Source organism: Microcaecilia unicolor, chromosome 7, assembly GCF_901765095.1.
Source record: "Microcaecilia unicolor chromosome 7, aMicUni1.1, whole genome shotgun sequence".
In the NCBI taxonomy this organism is placed as follows: domain Eukaryota; kingdom Metazoa; phylum Chordata; class Amphibia; order Gymnophiona; family Siphonopidae; genus Microcaecilia; species Microcaecilia unicolor.
Genome location: NC_044037.1, coordinates 133,971,576 through 133,989,519, shown reverse-complemented (window position 1 = coordinate 133,989,519; position 17,944 = coordinate 133,971,576). Strand labels below are relative to the sequence as shown.

Here is a 17,944-nt window from a genome sequence, read left to right as displayed (position 1 = left end):
GCGGGCCCATGCTGTCTGAGAGGGCAAATTCTCTCTTTAGCCATTGCTCCAGCTCCGTAGCCAGGACTCTGTCACCCACCGACTCTGGAAGCCCCACTATACGAAGATTTGCCTCGCCGCGATCTGTTCTCCAGATCATCCACTTTGGTCAGCAAGTTTTCTATTGGTTTCTTGCTTTTTTATCCGAGCCGCCATGGGAGCGCACATGTTCTAGCTCAGAGACTCGATGCTCTGTTTCGCCAGTCCGTGCTGTTGTTTCTGACAAAGAAGATGTTTAGTGTGGCAATTTGCGCCGACAACTGCGCGAGCCTCGGCTCCAGCGCTAGGCTTACTGCTTCAGTGATTTGCTTTAATTGTTCCGGCGTAAAGATGAAACTTTCACGTTTTACGGCTCATCTTTCTCCGTTCGGTGCTTTCAGCTTTTCTTTCTCCCGTTTTCCGCTGCGTGTTGGGCAAGCCTTTACCTTGCGATTCCACAAATTTATCCATGGACCCTCAGCTTCTTTTAGTAGCGATATTAGGGCTTGAGTTCAGTAATTTGCAAGTTAAAATTGCATAAAATTGACGGTTGGGCCTAAGAGAGCAACAGAACCACGTCCTTCACTCTCTAGTGCATCACGTGACCCACTCGCTATCTTTCTTTTAAAATCCCTCTTTGCCTTATCAGCGCTTTGCATCTGACTTGACATTCCTTATGCCGCTTCTTATTTTCCTCATTCGGTTCCTTTTTCCATTTTCTGAAGGATTCCTTTTTAGCTCCAATAGCCTCCTTTACCTCACTTTTTAACCACGCCGGCTGTCGTTTGGTTTTCCGTCCTCCTTTTCTGATATGTGGAATATGTTTGGCTTGGGCCTCCAGGACGGTGTTTTTGAACAGCATCCACTCCTGTTGTAGGTTTCTTACCCTCTCAGTCACTCCTCTAAGGTTTTTTTTTTTTACCATTCTTCTCATTTATCATAGCTTCCTTTTTAAACTTAAACGCTAACATATTGACTTTCTGTGTTTACCTTTTGAAAGCAAATATGAAGGGCGATCATGTTATGATCACTGTTGTCAAGCGGCCCCCGGACCGCTACCTCCGGTACCAGATCATGCGCTCCACAAATGACTGTGTAGAATTTTTCCTCTCTCTTCGGCTCCTGTACCAGCTGTTCCATAAAGCTGTCCTTTATTTCATCGAGGAAGTTTACCTCCCTATCGTGCCCTGATGTTACATTAACCCAGTCTATATGGGGTAATTAAAATCATCTAATAAATAGGTAACAATATGAGCTGTTGATCTAAGTTGCGTAAACTAATACAAAACAAACTGAAGAACAGCCAAATTCAATCCCAAATGGTCATAAAAGGCATACAATACTTGAAAGCATGAAGTTTACCTCAGAAACCAAGGTGTAAACCAAGGTCTGACCAACAGGACTCGTTATCTATATAAGATTTTGGTGTCCGTGGTCTGATCTCTTTCATTGGGTAAGAAATTTAATCTCACATGCTTACAATCAAAGTTTTCTCATAATGCAAATATTCACTGAGAATCAAATATTTTCAAAGGCACAGCTACACAGTAACACAGTAGATGACGGCAGAAAAAGACCTGCATGGTCCACCCAGTCTGCCCAACAAGAAACTCATATGTGCCATTTTTTGTGTATATCTTACCTTGATTTGTACCTGTCTTTTCAGGGCACAGACCGTATAAGTCTGCCCAGCACTATCCCCGCCTCCCAACCAACCCCGCCTCCACCACTGGCTCTGGCACAGACCGTATAAGTCTGCCCAGCAATATCCCCACCTCCACCACCAGCCCTGCCTCCCTCTCCTTCTGGGAATCCATTCCTTCTGAGCAGGATTCCTATATGTTATCCCACGCATGTTTGTGGGGTCAAAGCAGGTGTCTGGTCCTGGCTGCCTGGAGACCCATGCATTAGCACCTTATGTAGGAGGGGGAGCAGTCCTCTCAGCGCCGACGCTTCTTGATGCCTGGGAATCCCTTGGTGCTCCCGTCATCATGCGTCGAGGGTGATTGATGCCAGTGTTCCTCAATGTCAACACTGAGTCCTCCAGTCTCCTCTGGGTTGGGTCCGACACCAATTGGTCACAGGGGCCTGGATAGCGGCTGGTGCTGAGGAAAGTGGAGACCCATTCGATACACGGTCACTCCAGTGTCAAAGGGTCTCACAGACCAACGGACTAACGTACCCAGTGCCGATGCAACACTCGATGGCGACACAGACTTCGAGGTTTCAGAGCTGGATCCAAAACGTTTCTCTTTGAGCCTCCTCTTTGAGTGGAGGAGTAGCCTAGTGGTTAGTGCAGCAGACTTTGATCCTGCGGAACTGGTTCGATTCCCACTGCAGCTCCTTGTGACTGTTGGGCAAGTCACTTAACCCTCCATTGACCCAGTTACAAAATAAGTATGTATGTGAACCCTTCTGAAGCTATTCAGCTGCTATGGGAGGCTAACCTGTGGACAGATGACAGTGTTTCGTGACTGTCAGGAATCAGCCCTCTCCCGTCCTTCCATGAGTCAGGCTGGCATCGAGGGGGACTAGAACAATAGATTGGAGCACAGTTCTGATGTCACATTCGCAGGCTCTGCTCAGCAGACTGATGATGGAGATAGTGGCCCAACTACACCCTACTGGTCTGCAACTGAGCGGAGGAGAGAGGCAGAGTGCGTGGGCCCAGGTGAGACGGTCTCTCGCATTATCAGCAGCCCACAGGCCCAATTCCCCTGGTCTGAGAGCCCCGCCCTCGGCCGTCGCGCTCCCTGGAAGGAATGCCCGGGACTGTGTCGGCTGGGAGTTCCGGGTGACCCAGGTAGAACCAGAAGGAGTTCGCCTGTGGTCCGGGCCCACCAGTCCAACGCCCTCTCTGCCCCTTCCCGCCCCTTGGCACGGCCTGGGGCAGTTGGCGGTAGTGCACAGCGAGGCGATCTTCCCCAGGCGACCTGGTTGCTCTGCTGCGTTGAGGGCAGCCCCCTGCCCGGTCACTCTGAGACCAGCCCAGCTGCTCCAGCTTTCCCGTGCCAGCTTCTCTCTGCCTGCTGCCTGCTCGCTCCAGGACCGGCGGCCTCCAGCTTCCCCCCCCTGCCTGTTTCCGGTTTGTCTGCTCAGCCTGCTTGTCCAGTCCAGATGCCCCAGCGTGTTCCAGTCTACTTGTTCCAGTCCAGATGCCCCAGCGTGTTCCAGTCCGCCTGATCCAGCGCGTTCCTGTCCGCCTGATCCCAGCGTATTCCAGTCCGCCTGATCACAGCGTCTCCAGTCCGCCTGATCCCAGCGTGTTTCAGTCTGCTTGTTCCAGTCCACATGCCCCAGCGTGTTCCAGTCCGCATGATCCTAGCGTGTTCCTGTCTGCCTGATCCCCAGCGTGTTCCGGTCCGCCTGACTCCCAACTTGTTCCAGTCCGCCGATCCAGCTTCTCCCCTGCTCGTTCCAGTCCGTCTGCGCCAGCCTGCTTATGCCGATCCAAATGCTCTGTGTGCTCCAATCTGCGTGATCCGCCTGCTGCTAAGCTCGTTCCAGTCTGCATGATCCGGTTTCCCCTTGCTTGTTCCAGTCAATGGCTCCAGCCTGCTGTTCCAGACCACATGCCTCTAGTGTGTTCAGTCCGCCTGATCCGACTGCTCCAAGCTCGTCCCAGTCCACCGATCCATCCTCCCATGCTTGCTCCAGTGTTCAGTCCACCTGTTTCCAGCTCCTCCCTGTTTGCTCCATTCCATCTGCCTCCGGCCTACTTGCTCCGGTACACCTGCCCTGCCTGCCTGCTCCATTTCATCTGCTCCAGCGTGCTCCAGTCCGCCTGACCCGCTGCAAGCTCTCATCTGCCTGCCTGCTGTTACCTGCCTGCCTGCTGCTACCTTGTCAACCTGCCTGCCTGCTGCCTACCTTGTCAACCATTGACTTACCTGCTGTTACCTGCCTGCCTGCCTGCTGCTACCTTGTCAACCATTGACTTACCTGCGAGCCTGCCTGCCTGCCTGCGAGCCTCTCATCCATTGACCTACCTGCCTGCCTGCTGCTAGCTTGTTAACTACTCACCATCAATTCCAAACCCCCAATCCAGCTCTCCACTCTATCTATCTGCTTAACACCTTAGTCACCACACAGTCACCTGCTACACCTCAGTCACTACGTATGGCTTCTATCCACATTCTCTTCCTTGCCTGTCCCTTCCTAATCTCTTCTCCTCCCCACCCCCACTGTCAACCATTGGAACTCATTGCCCCTCCCGCCTGGCCCACCACGGCAATACCCTTCTCACCCCCATCCCTCACCACCTCACCATCCCTCTTGTCCCCCTCTTCCATCCTAGCTCTCAACCTTCAACACTTCCTTCCTGCTATTAACCCATCCCCATTCCTCCTAAGTGCACCCCGTCTTCGTCGCCTTCGTCGCCCGTCCTCCCCCATCCCTCCTCCGCTCTCTCTTGCTCCTCCTGCTATCCGCGGGAGACATTAACCCTAATCCAGGCCCCCCTCATCTGTCTCCATCCTATCCACGTGGACGATCCCGAGATGTCTCCAATCTATTCCCCTACTCCCCCCTTCCTCCCTCCCTTCTCTTGCGCCTTGTGGAATGCCCACTCAGTTTGCAACAAACTGCCCTTCACCCATGATCTCTTCATCTCCCACTCCCTTCAACTGCTCGCCCTAACCGAAACCTGGATCTTCCCCGGAAGACTCTACCTCAAGCCGCAGCCCTTTGCCATGGTGGTTACCTCTTCTCTCACTCTCCCTGCCCAGTTGGCCGCGGTGGAGGTGTTGGGTTACTACTCTCCGCCCTCCTGTAGTTTCCAACCCCTCCTCCTACCGCAGTCTTACTGTTTCTCATCCTTTGAAGCCCCACTCCATCCGGCTATTCTACCCGCGACCACTCAGAGTGGCAGTCATCTACCGCCCTCCTAATAATCCTTCTCTTCCTTCCTTACCGACTTCGATGCTTGGCTCTCTGTTTTTCTTGAACCATCATCTCCGTCTCTCATTCTCGGAGACTTCAATATACATGCTGATGACCCATCCGACCCTCTCGCTTCTAAGTTCCTCACCCTATCATCCCCTTCCAACATCCAGCTGGTGCTCTACCACCCCTACTCACCATGACGGCCATTGTCTTGACCTCGTCCTCTCCTCATCCGGCTCACCCTCCAATGTCCAAGCTTCAGCTCTTCCTCTCTCCGACCACCACCTGATCACATTCACACTTCTCCACCCCCCCCTCCGCCCCGCCTCCATCCAGGAATCTCCAGGCCATTGACCCCCTCACCTTATCTGCTAGTATCTCTAATCTCCTCCCATCCATCATGTCCTCCGAGGACTGTCGACAAAGCGGTCTCCGCTTACAATGCCGCTCTCTCCTCTGCGTTTGACACCCTCGCACCTTCCACCACCCGTCCCACAAAGCGTACTAATCCCCAGCCTTGGCTGACCCCTTGCATCCGCTACCTTCGCTCCTGCGCACGATCTACTGAACGCCTCTGGAGGAAATCTCGTACTCATCCAGACTTCCTTCACTATAAATTCATGCTATCCTCCTTCCACTCTTCCCTATTCCTTGCAAAACAGGACTATTACACCCAATTGGCCAATTCTCTCAGCTCCAACCCCCGTCGTCTCTTCGCCACCCTTAACTCTCTCCTCAAGGTACCCCCCGCCCCCGCTCCCACTCCCCCCTCACTCTCTCCTCAATCACTGGCTGATTACTTCCACGACAAAGTGCAAAAGATCAACCTTGAGTTCACTACCAAGCCATCACCCCCCAATCCCCCTCTTCACCCATTAACCCTCTCCCTCAACCAACCAACCCAGGCCTCCTTCTCCTCCTTTCCAGAGATCACTGAGGATGAAACCTCCCGCCTTCTTTTCCTCCTCGAAATGCACCACCTGTTCCTCTGATCCATCCCCACCAACCTACTTAACACCATCGCCATACTGTCAACCCCTCCATCTGTTGCATCCTTAACCTCTCTCTCTCCACTGCAACTGGTCCTGATACCTTCAAGCACGCCCTAGTCACACCTCTCCTCAAAAAACCCATCACTTGACCCTACCTGCCCCTCCAACTATCGCCCCATCTCTCTCCTACCCTTCCTCTCCAAAATACTTGAACGCGCCGTTCATAGCCGCTGTCTTGATTTTCTCTCCTCTCATGCCATCCTCGACCCACTCCAATCCGGCTTCCGCCCTCTCCACTCGACAGAAACAGCACTCTCTAAAGTCTGCAATGACCTGCTCCTGGCCAAGTCTAGAGGCCACTACTCCATCCTCATCCTCCTCGATCTCTCTGCCGCTTTTGACACTGTCAATCACGATCTACTTCTCACCACTCTGGCCTCATTTGGGTTCCAGGGCTCTGTCCTCTCCTGGTTCTCCTCCTATCTCTCCCACCGCACATTCAGGGTGCACTCTCATGGATCTTCCTCCACTCCCATCCCGCTATCTGTTGGTGTTCCCCAGGGATCTGTCCTCGGACCCCTTCTCTTCTCTATCTACACCTCTTCCCTAGGCTCACTGATCTCATCTCATGGCTTCCAGTATCATCTCTACTCTGATGACACCAGCTCTATCTCTCCACACCAGACTCACCTCAGAGACCCAGGCCAAGGTATCTGCCTGCCTATCTGACATTGCTGCCTGGATGTCCAACCGCCACTGAAGCTGAACATGTCCAAGACCGAGCTCCTCATCTTTCCACCTAAGCCCACTTCTCCTCTTCCCCCACTCTCTATCTCAGTTGATGGCACCCTCATCCTCCCCGTCTCATCTGCCCGCAACCTCGGGGTCATCTTCGACTCCTCCCCTCTTTTTCTCTGCTCATATCCAGCAGACTGCCAAAACCTGTCGCTTCTTCCTTTTCAACATCAACAAAATTGGCCTTTCCTCACTGAGCACACCACCCGAACTCTCGTCCACGCTCTCATTACCTCTCGCCTCGAGTACTGCAACTTGCTCCTCACTGGCCTCCCTCTCAGCCATCTATCCCCCCTTGAATCCATTCAGAACTGTGCCGCACGTCTTATATTCCGCTAGAACCGATATACTCATATCACCTTTCTCCTCAAGTCACTTCACTGGCTTCCGATCAGATACCGCATCCAATTCAAGCTTCTCCTCCTTACTTACAAATGCACCCGGTCTGCTGCTCCTCACTACCTCTCTACCCTCATCTCCCCCTACGTCCTGCCCGTAACCTCCGCTCACACGACAAATCGCTCCTCTCAGTACCCTTCTCCACCACTGCCAACTCCAGGCTCCGCTCATTTTGCCTTGCCTCACCCTATGCCTGGAACAGTCTTCCTGAATCCCTACGCAAAGCCCCCTCCCTACCCATCTTCAAATCCTTGCTTAAAGCTCACCTCTTCAATGCTGCTTTCGGAACCTAACCTTTCGAACATATAGGTTGCCCCAATGTGGAGGAGTGGCCTAGTGGTTAGGGTGGTGGACTTTGGTCCTGAGGAACTGAGTTCGATTCCCAGCACAGGCAGCTCCTTGTGACTCTGGGCAAGTCACTTAACCCTCCATTGCCTGCCGCATTGAGCCTGCCATGAGTGGGAAAGCGTGGGGTACAAATGTAACTAAAATAAATAAAAATAAAATCTGGGTCAAGATGGCGTCAGGAACGGAAGTGAGGCACCTTAGCTCCTGAGACTCGAAAACGCTCTGGCGCGAGGACTGATCTTCCCGATTTTATTATGGGGAAGAGAAAGTGGAAAACGACGGCTCCTTCCTCCGCGGTTCCGCCGTCAACCCCCGCCACTCGCCAGATGACCTTGGAGAGCTTTCGAGTGGTGCCTCTTGGAGAACAAATGCCCACTTCGATTGGCTCGGTCTCTCATGGTACCGAGCACAGCATAGAAGGAGTGACGCTAAGTCCTCCTTTCTTCACTGCACCTCCGCGACCCGGAGGCGATTCTTTGCTCGTGGGGTCACGACAACCTGAGGTTCTGGATTTACCCAGACCGGAGGTACTCGTAGAGGGAGGACCTATGAGCACTTCAACCCCGGGAAAGGAAACAACATTACAGGACTCAGTGCAGACCGCTGTTCCTGTTTCTCGGGAGATTGCAGCCGCGTCTATCGGAGTTCTAAAGAGACCAGCAGTGGTAACTATGAATACACTTTGGGATGCCATTCAGGCAATGAACAATACTTTACTCTTGATGAATAACTCAGTTAAAAGTGATATAACGGACCTGAAACAGGCTAATCAAACATTGTTAGCTCAAACTCAGGAGCAGCAAGTTAAAATTATGAAAATAGAAGGAGAGGTTGAAAAACTACAGAATATTTCCTCAGTCTTGATTAAAGAAAGAGAAATCCAAGTTAGAAAAATGGAATACCTTGATAACAATACGCGCAGGAACAATTTGAGACTTTTGAATTTTCCGAAATCACCATTGATAAATCCTACAGATATGCTTAAGAAATATTGTACTGAGGTATTGGGGATTCCAGTGGAGGGGTTTCCCCCCATAACGAGAACCCAATACATAACTGGTAGATCTGCTCAATTAAATGAACAACCTCAAACAGCTCCTGGCACTACATTAAATTTAACAGAATTCTTGGAGAACTCTCTCGAACTGATATCTGAAAGAACTACATTGTTGGTAACTTTTGCCCTAGAGTTTGACCGAAACAATATTCTTCGGTTATATTTTCGACATATTAACGATTCTTTCATGGGACAAAAGATTCAAGTGTTCCCAGATTTAGCAAGGGTCACACAGAAGAGGAGAAAAGAATTTCTTTTGTATAAATCTAGGGTGTTAAAATTAGGAGGCACATTGGTGCTGAGATTTCCTTGTAAATGTTGTATTTCAATTGATCTGGTGAACTATGTCTTCTTTACTCCCAAAAAGTTATTGGAGTTTATTGAATCAAGGGAAAAGGCTGTTCCTACCGTGGAGGCACTCCCTTAGTTTAAATATGCTGAATATCGGCTGTGTACATTTGTTGCTCCCATCTGTTAGTAAATTGTTAATTACTATAATTTTCCATTTGAACTATTTCTTAGTATCTTGACCAAATAATTGTGGACAAATTATATAACAATTTTTTTTTCCTTATTTTTGAATGATATAAAGTATTATGTCATACATTTTATTATATTTCTGATATTTCAATGCATTATGTTTGATGATATAAATGTCAAAACTTATAAATAAAGAATTAAAAAAATAAATAATAAAAATAAATCTGTCTGACCTTTCAGATTAACTGTACATTTGTCTTTTAGATTGTAAGCTCTTCAAGCAGGGACTGTCTTTCCATGTTAAATTGTACAGCGCTGCGTAACCCTAGTAGCGCTTTAGAAATGTTAAGTAGTAGTAGTATTGAGTGGATTTGCTTTCTCTCTCAGTGAATTACATTATGTCACAGGGGACTTATTGCGCCATACTTGCTTGGCAGACTGGATTTTCCTCAGGCAATGCTGTGGGTTTGCATTTTTTTTTCTATCTGCTTCTTGCTCAGTTCTCAGCTCTATGTTACTCACTTGGGATCTGCTTGTTATATTTGGCTGATGGGAATCATTAAAACTCTTTGGACTGTGTTGGTTGGGGTGTGTTGTTCTTTTGGCATGAATTATGTGAGGCCAGAATTTGAGTGGGGATGGGATCATGGGAGGGGAGTGGGAGAGTGGATAGTGTATGGATGGGGAACGAGGGAATGTGCCTTGTTTTGGGGATATGGATGAATGGATGTGGGGGTGAGGGTTGGTCTTCCATAGGGTTCTCGGTATGCGAGTGGGTTGGGGGATGTAGTGGTGGGAAGAATCACTGTTTAGCTGTGTTACCAACTGTCTTTTCTGGATGACATGCAAGAGTCCTGTTTTGATGTCTTTAAACGTTAGAGGGCTCAATTCACCTCCTAAGAGATGGCTCAATTTTAAGGAGGCTGAGAGGGTGCATATGTACATAGGGTTTATACAAGAAACACATTTGTTGCCTCAACATGAAAAATTATTTATGCATAAAAAATATTCCACTGTGTTCTCTGCCTCTAATAAAGGTAAATCTAATGGGGTTTGTATAGTGTTTGCCAACTCCAGAGGTCCAGGACATAGTGAGGGATAAGGAGGGCCGTTATCTCCTTCTTAAGGTAGAGCTGGAGTGTCAGTTCTATACTTTGCTAAATGTTTAAGTCCATAATTCAAAGCAAGGACATTTCGATGGGACTACTGATCAGCACATTTGTGAACGGGCTGAGGGTAAGCTTCTTATTGGGGGGAGATTTTAATATGACTTAAACACTTCTTTGGCTAATATAGCTCAGGTGGCAAGGCAGATTGGAAAAAATTGAATGACATTCTTACTGTGTGGGATTTGGCAGATGCTTAGAGATTTTACCATCCTAGAGAACGTGACCATACATTTCATTTGAGGGTTTATGATACCCACTGTAGGATCGATATGTGGTTGGTGTGTAAGGTTGTGTTATCAATGGTGCAAACTGCTTACTATAGTCTCTTAAGTATAGTCTGATAATGCCCCCATTTTGTTACAAATTTCTCAGTCTGGTACCTCAAGGCAGATGCCATTGGAGCTTGGATGATGGCCTGTTATTGGACACCTAAAATGTACAACTGAGGATGATTTAAAACAATATTTTGAATGTAATGATATGAATATGTTCTCAAATGTTCTGGGAGGGTTTAAAAGTAGTTCTATTAAGAGGTAGGATAGAGTTGGCAGCTTGTAAAAGAAAATAGTACTTTCAACAAAGGAATGCCTTAAGACAGCAATGTACCATCTTGAGCATAACCACAAGCTGGGGGGTGGGGGGGGGGGGGTGAGACAAGAGTACTTTGAGGGAACAAATAGGTGGATAGGTTGTTAGCACATAAGTTGAAAAAGCGGGCACAAACAAATACTATTCTCCGGATTAGTACCCAGGGAGGGCAGAACTGCATATTACCAGAATGTATTCAAGGGGCTTTTGCTCAATTCTATAAAACTTTACATCAGAGAAACTAGTGCCCCCAGAGGAGCTGGACAGTTACTTGGGAGAGATTGAACCGCCTAAGTTAACAGTAGTGGAGGCCACTCAGCTGTCTATGCCTGTGATTGAGGGGGAGGTTAGCTTGGCTATTAAGGACCTACCGCATGGGAAAGCTTCATGGCTTTATTGCCAAGTTTTATAAGACCTTTAGGAATTACTTGGCCAAGCCCTTGACTAAGAAGTTAAATGGCTTTGGAGAGGATGCTGTGTTGCCGCATTCATGCATTTGGTGGGGATTACACTCAAGCCCAGAAAAGATTCCCCAGTTTGAGGGTCTGACAGCCCCATTTTCTTGCTAGGTACACATTACAAACTTTTTACTAAAATTTTGGCTAAGAGGCTGCAACACAATATGCCGTATCTAGCTTGTGATGATCAGTCAGGGTTTATAAAGGGGCATCAGACATTTGATAATATTAAGAAGGTCTTGTCACCTAATGTGGTACACTAAACATCACCAGATTGTGACCTTCATCTTGGGAGTAGATGTTAAAAAGGCTTTTTGACAGGGTCCACTGGCCCTATTTGTTTAAAACTCTGGACAAGGTCATAGTCACAGGGCAGTTCGTAGACTGGATCTGTAGCATAAAATAACTTAGCTTTTCTTAGCTGGCTTAATCACCCCTCATTCCAACTGCTTAATTGTGTTCAACGGGGCCCTTATCGTTTCACCCGCTTCTGGGCTTCATCAGGAACAACCCAGTTTAAACAAACTTATGCAGGGGCATTCATCTGAAAGGAGATACACAGAAAAACTCAGCAAATTGTTCAAAACCACACACTGCACTAACAAACTACTCCTGGTTATACAAAAATATAAAATATACAAAGCCTAACATCTAAACCCCACCCAAACACCCAGCACTCACCTTGCTGACAGGAGTCCACTAGGAAACACCAGCAATCATTGCTCAAGAGACTATACCTTCACTATATAAAAGGACTGAAAATCATCCGTTATTATTGCGTTGCCTAATTTATTTGCCTCCCTAATTTCCTTTAACATGACTGCGTCCGTCTGCTCATCCTGGTCGGGCGGACGGTAGTACACCCCTATCACCGTCCTTTTCCCCTTTACACATGGAATTTCGATCCACAATGATTCCAAGAGGTCTTTTGTTCTTCGAGAACAAGCAGGCTTGCTTCTTCTCACAAGTGGGTAGACGCCATCCAGCGTTGCCCGGTTCACTTATGAGAATAAGAAGCCTGCTGTCCTTGGAGAATACTTGCTACAGGTAAGTATCTTTGCTTTAATATATTGGAGATTTGATTTTATTTTAAATAATTGTATGAAGTAAACTGCTCTGATTATTTTTGGTGGAACATTACCCCAGGTACAATATATGGATTGAAATTCCATGTGTAAAGTGGAAAAGGATAGTGATAGGTGTGTACTACCGTCCGCCTGGCCAGGATGAACAGACAAATGTAGAAATGTTATCAGAAATTAGGGAGGCTATCAAACTGGGCAACACAATAATGGGTGATTTCAATTACCCCGATATTGACTAGGTAAATGTAGCATCAGGGCATGCTAGGGAAGTAAAATTCCTTGACGAAATCCAGGACTGCTTTATGGAGCAGCTGGTACAGAAGCTGACGAGAAGGAAAAATTCTAGACCTTGTCGTTAGTGGAGTGCGTGTTCTGGTGCGGGAGGTAATGGTGATGGGGGCCGCTTGATAACAGTGATCATAATATGATCAGATTTGATAGTAGCTTTGGAGTAAGTATGAACAAGAAATCCAATACAATAATGTTTAACTTTCAGAAAGGAGACTATGATAAAATGAGAAGTACGGTGAAAAAAAAGAGGAGCAGCTGTGAGGGTCAAAAATTTACATCAGGCCATGGATGCTGTTTAAAAATACCATCCTGGAAGCCTAGGCCAAATATATTCCATGTATTAAAAAAGGAGGGAGGAAGACCAAACGACAGCCAGCATGGTTAAAAAGTGAGGTTAAGGAATCTATTATAGCTAAAAGAAAATCCTTTAGAAAATGGAAGAAGGAACCGACTGAAAATAATAAGAAATAGCATAAGGAATGTCAAGTCAAATGCAATATTCTGATAAGGAAGTCAAAGAGAGTCTTTGAACAAAAGATTGCATTGCAGGCAGAAACATAGTAAAACTTTTTTTAGGTATATTAAAAGCAGGAAGCCAGCAAAAGAATCGGTTGGACCATTAGATGACCAAGGGATAAAAGAGGTAATCAGGGAAGACAAAGCCATAGCAGTGAGATTAAATGAATTCTTTACTTCGGTCTTCACCGAGGAAGATTTGGGAGAGATAGCGGTGCCAGAAATGGTATTCAAAGCTGATGAGTCGGAGAAACTGAATGAAATCCCTATAAACCTAGAGAATGTCATGGAGCAATTTGACAAACTGAAGAGTAACAAATCTCCTGGACTGGATGGTATTCATGCCAGAGTACTGATAGAATTGAACAGTTAACTTGTGGAAGAAAGGGGGTGTTGATGCCCCTGTATAAGTCGTTGGTGAGGCCCCACCTGGAGTATTGTGTTCTGTTTTGGAGGCCGTATCTTGTTAAGGATGTAAAAAGAATTGAAGCGGTGCAAAGAAAAGCTACGAGAATGGTATGGGATTTGCGTTACAAGACGTATGAGGAGAGACTTGCGGACCTGAACATGTGTACTCTGGAGGAAAGGAGAAACAGGGGTGATATGATACAGACGTTCAAATATTTGAAAGGTATTAATCTGCAAGCGAACCTTTTCCGGAGATGCGAAGGCGGTAGAACGAGAGGACATGAAATGAGATTGAAGGGGGGCAAACTCAAGAAAAATGTCAGGAAGTATTTTTTCACAAAGAGAGTAGTGGATGCTTGGAATGCCCTCCCACGGGAGGTGGTGGAAACGAAAACAGTAACGGAATTCAAACATGCGTGGGATAAACATAAAGGAATCCTGTTCAGAAGGAATGGATCCTAAGGAGCTTAGCCGAGATTGGGTGGCAGAGCCAGTGGCGGGAGGCGGAGATGGTGCTGGGCAGACTTATACGGTCTGTGCCAGAGCCAGTGGTGGGAGGCGAGACTGGTGGTTGGAAGGCGGGGATAGTGCTGGGCAGACTTATACGGTCAGTGCCCTGAAAAGGACAGGTACAAATCAAGGTAAGGGATACACAAAAAGTAGCACATGAGAGTTTATCTTGTTGGGCAGATTGGATGGACCGTGCAGGTCTTTTTCTGCCGTCATCGACTATGTTTCTATGTTACTATATTGTTAGTCATATGTAATTTATCTTTAAAATCGAGTGTGGTATGCCGATATTTAAAAAAGGTTCCAGAAGGGATATGGTACATTATAGACCGGTGCGCCTGACGTCGGTGCCGGGCAAAAAGGTAGAGACTATTACAGAGCGTATTCAAAAGCATGGATTAATGAGACAAAGCCAACATGGATTTAGTGACAGGAAATCTTGCCTCACCAATCTATTATATTGTTTTGAAGGGGTGAACAAACGTGGATAAAGGCGAGCCGGTTGATATTGTGTATCTGGATTTTCAAAAGGTGTTTGAGAAAGTACCTCATGAAAGATTCCTAAAGAAATTGGAGAGTCAAGGGAGAGGAGGTAGTGTCCTATTGTGGATTAAAAACTGGTTAAAGGATAGAGAATGGTGTGTTTATTTTGGGTTGGATGGACCCATAAAGATCCCCTCTAGTAGGTTGGCAAGCTAGCCACCTTCCAGAGAGGTTTCCTAGAAGGCTTTCATATTTGTTCTTATCTGACTCTCTACCAATAGGTGTGTAATGTGGTATGCCCCTACCAACCATTTTAACCCCAAGATTAGTTTACTCTTCTAGATACTGTGTAAGGAGCAGATAAGAGAAATAGATTATAGATAGAGATTTTTATTACATCTTACCAATGCAGTCCAAGTCAATCAAGAACATCAATCTGCTTTCAGAGGTCTGACCGACAGCATTTCGGGAGGAAATCTGGAGCATCTCTCCACACGCCCAGTTTTGCTTTTTCTTTTATACAATTTTGGGTGCATACAAATCAATGGGTCTGCATTCACCTCAATGTTACACGTGTTTACTTCAAACTAGCTAACCACAACAGAAAGTTGCCACCCATTCTTTCCCAACCATTTCCTTGCACCTGGCATGACGCACTTGTTTCTCTAACTTGTTTTTCTAACTTAGATGGGGAAATTAGAGAAAATTCCACTTTGTAACTGATATTAAGGTTTCCATTTTGTGTTCATATTTTAGATCTTCCATTTTGTTTTCATATTTCTTGCCCTTACTTTTCCAATTTAGGCCATTCAGGTCTTAGTCTAGGCTTAAAAACTAGGCCATGCTTTTCCAGCAAGCTCCTAGTCATTCTAGCCATCAGATTTCTGACCTGGCCAGAGTTATTAAAAGTTGTTAAATCGCAAGAGGATTGTGAAAAATTACGAGACTGGGAGACTGAGCGTCTGGCAGATGACGTTGAATGAGAGCAAGTGCAAAGTGATGCATGTGGGAAAGAGGAACCCGAACTATAGCTACGTAATGCAAGGTTCCACATTTTATGAATCAGGTGGGGGGATGAGAGTGTGGTTGGGAGGTTGGTGGTTGGGAGGCGAGGATAGTGAAGGGCAGACTTATACGGTCTATGCCAGAGCCAGTGATGGGAGGTGGGACTGGTGGTTGGGAGGCGGGAAGTACTACTGGGCAGACTTGTACGGTCTGTGCCCTGAATAGGGCAGGTACAAATCAAGGTAAGGTATACACATATGTTTGTCTTGTTGGGCAGACTGGATGGACCGTGCAGGTCTTTTTCTGCCGTCATCTACTATGTATGTTATGAATCACCGACCAAGATAGAGATCTCGGCGTCGTTGTTAATGATACATTGAAACCTTCTGCCCAGTGTGCTGTGGCGACTAAGAAAGCAAATAGATGGATATTATTAGGAAAGGGATGGAAAACAAAAGTGAGGACATTATAGTGCCTTTGTATTGGTCCATGGTTCGACCGCATCTCGAATATTGTGTTCAATTCTGGTCACCGCATCTCAAAAAAGATACAGTGGAATTAGAAAAGGTACAGAGAAGGGCGACAAAAATGATAAAGAGGATGGGATGAAGCATCTAGGGCTCTTCAGCTTGCAGAAAAGATGGCTGAGGGGAGATATAATAGAGGTCTATAAAATAATGAGTGGAGTGGAACGGGTAGACATTTACTCTTTCCAAAAATACTAGGACTAGGGTGCATGTGATGAAGCTACAAATCAGAGCTACAATCGGAGAAAATTTTTCTTCACTCAACATGTAATTAAACTCTGGAATTCATTGTCAGAGAATGTGGTAAAGGCGGTTAGGTTAGCTTAGCGGGGTTTTAAAAAGATCTGGATGGCTTCCTAAAGGAAAAGTTCATAGACCATTATGAAATTGACTTGGGGAAAATCCACTGCTATTTCTGGGATAAGCAGCATAAAATGTATTGAACTTTTTTGGGATCTTGCCAGGTGTTTGTGACCTGGATTGACCACTGTTGGAAACAGGATGCTGGGCTTGATGGACCTTTGGTCTGTCCCAGTGTGGCAATAGTTATGTACTTATATAACTTAGATTGCGAGCCCATTAGGGATAGTGCAAAGTACCTGTAATAGAAATTGTTAACCGCATAGTCGCCTCAGGGATCGTTTGCAGTAGATCAGGTGCTGTAAATAAATAAATAAGCATTGTTACTTGGGATACCTTCTATGAATTGAATTCACTCCAGGACTGGGTACAGTAAAACAGAAAGAGGGATGTCTTTAGAGCATGGACATGGTCTCTGTGACAATAATGATGTCTGTATTATTAATTTTGATTCTGATAGGTCAGCTGTCCCCCTCCTCCTTATTGTTACATTATTATTATTGCAGGATATTAATGCAGTGGTGGATGAGCTCCTACAGGAAGCTTTGAAGGAGCAGTGTGGAGAGATCAGCAAAGCTGGGACAGCTTACTCCTTAGCTGCTATAAGGTACAGCTGGATGTGAGCAAGGCTTTTCCTTTTAATACTTGCCAGAGAGTTGATCTTACTGTTTCTAAGTGTAGCATCATACAAATGTGATTTAGATTGAAAGAGAAAAATAGATGCTGAGATCATGATCAGAATGAGGTGAGGAGTCTAAAACTATCATTTCCTGAAGAATGAAAATAGGATTAAAATGCTGGGATTATGCCTAGACTGAAGGTTACAGTGCTACAGTTCCTCCTGAATTAAGACAGGGCCTCAATTCTGTGATTTTTCAACAAGATAGCAGGGCATCATGGATATTTTTATAAACGTGCTGATAGGTATAATGTTTCTGAATTTTGCAGCATTTCAGTCACTTTCTGTGAAGAAATTCTAGCCACAACTATTACAGAAATTCTGAGTCCTTTGGTTACAGAGCAGATGATAAGTGAAAGAAAAAGGATTGAAGAGGAGAAATGGAAGACTGAAGAAGCCAGGTAATCAGTTATAAGTATCATACATTTAAAAGAGAAATAGGTAAGAAAAGGAAAGAGTGCTCTATATATACAAATGAGGGTAATATTGAATAGCTTGCAGTACACAGTATTGCATGTGCATCTTGTAGCTTGGTTTCATAGGAAAATTATTCATTCTGGGACATGTACAAAGTGTCTGTGTGCAATTGCACCTGCTTTATATATGGTCTAAAAATGCACACATGCTGTTTACTCCTCTGATTTAACAACCTCCAGGAATGCCTAAAAGTAATATGAAAATCTGTATGTATTTTTAGTCATTCTGAGGGGGGCAATTTTCACCCAAGTCAATCTGTTTACCCAGGCAAATTGCTCTGAAAATTGACCTTGTATCTTCGACGGTACTGTGCCCCTACATACAGCTTATATTAATGATGCCAAACTCATTTCAGGGTGGGGCCATATTGAAGAAAATGTATTTGTCCTGTGGGGTTGAAACTCATGAAAAGGAT

At 46.1% G+C, this 17,944-nt stretch overlaps 1 protein-coding gene across 1 annotated transcript in view; it reads left to right on the top strand.

The window, feature by feature from the left end:
- Positions 1-17,944, top strand: part of MCM3AP (minichromosome maintenance complex component 3 associated protein) — an 888,504-nt gene that overhangs the window by 362,515 nt on the left and 508,045 nt on the right. The window contains 2 exon segments of the mRNA XM_030208795.1: positions 16,880-16,980; positions 17,322-17,453. Of these exon segments, the coding sequence (XP_030064655.1) occupies positions 16,880-16,980; positions 17,322-17,453 (233 nt within the window).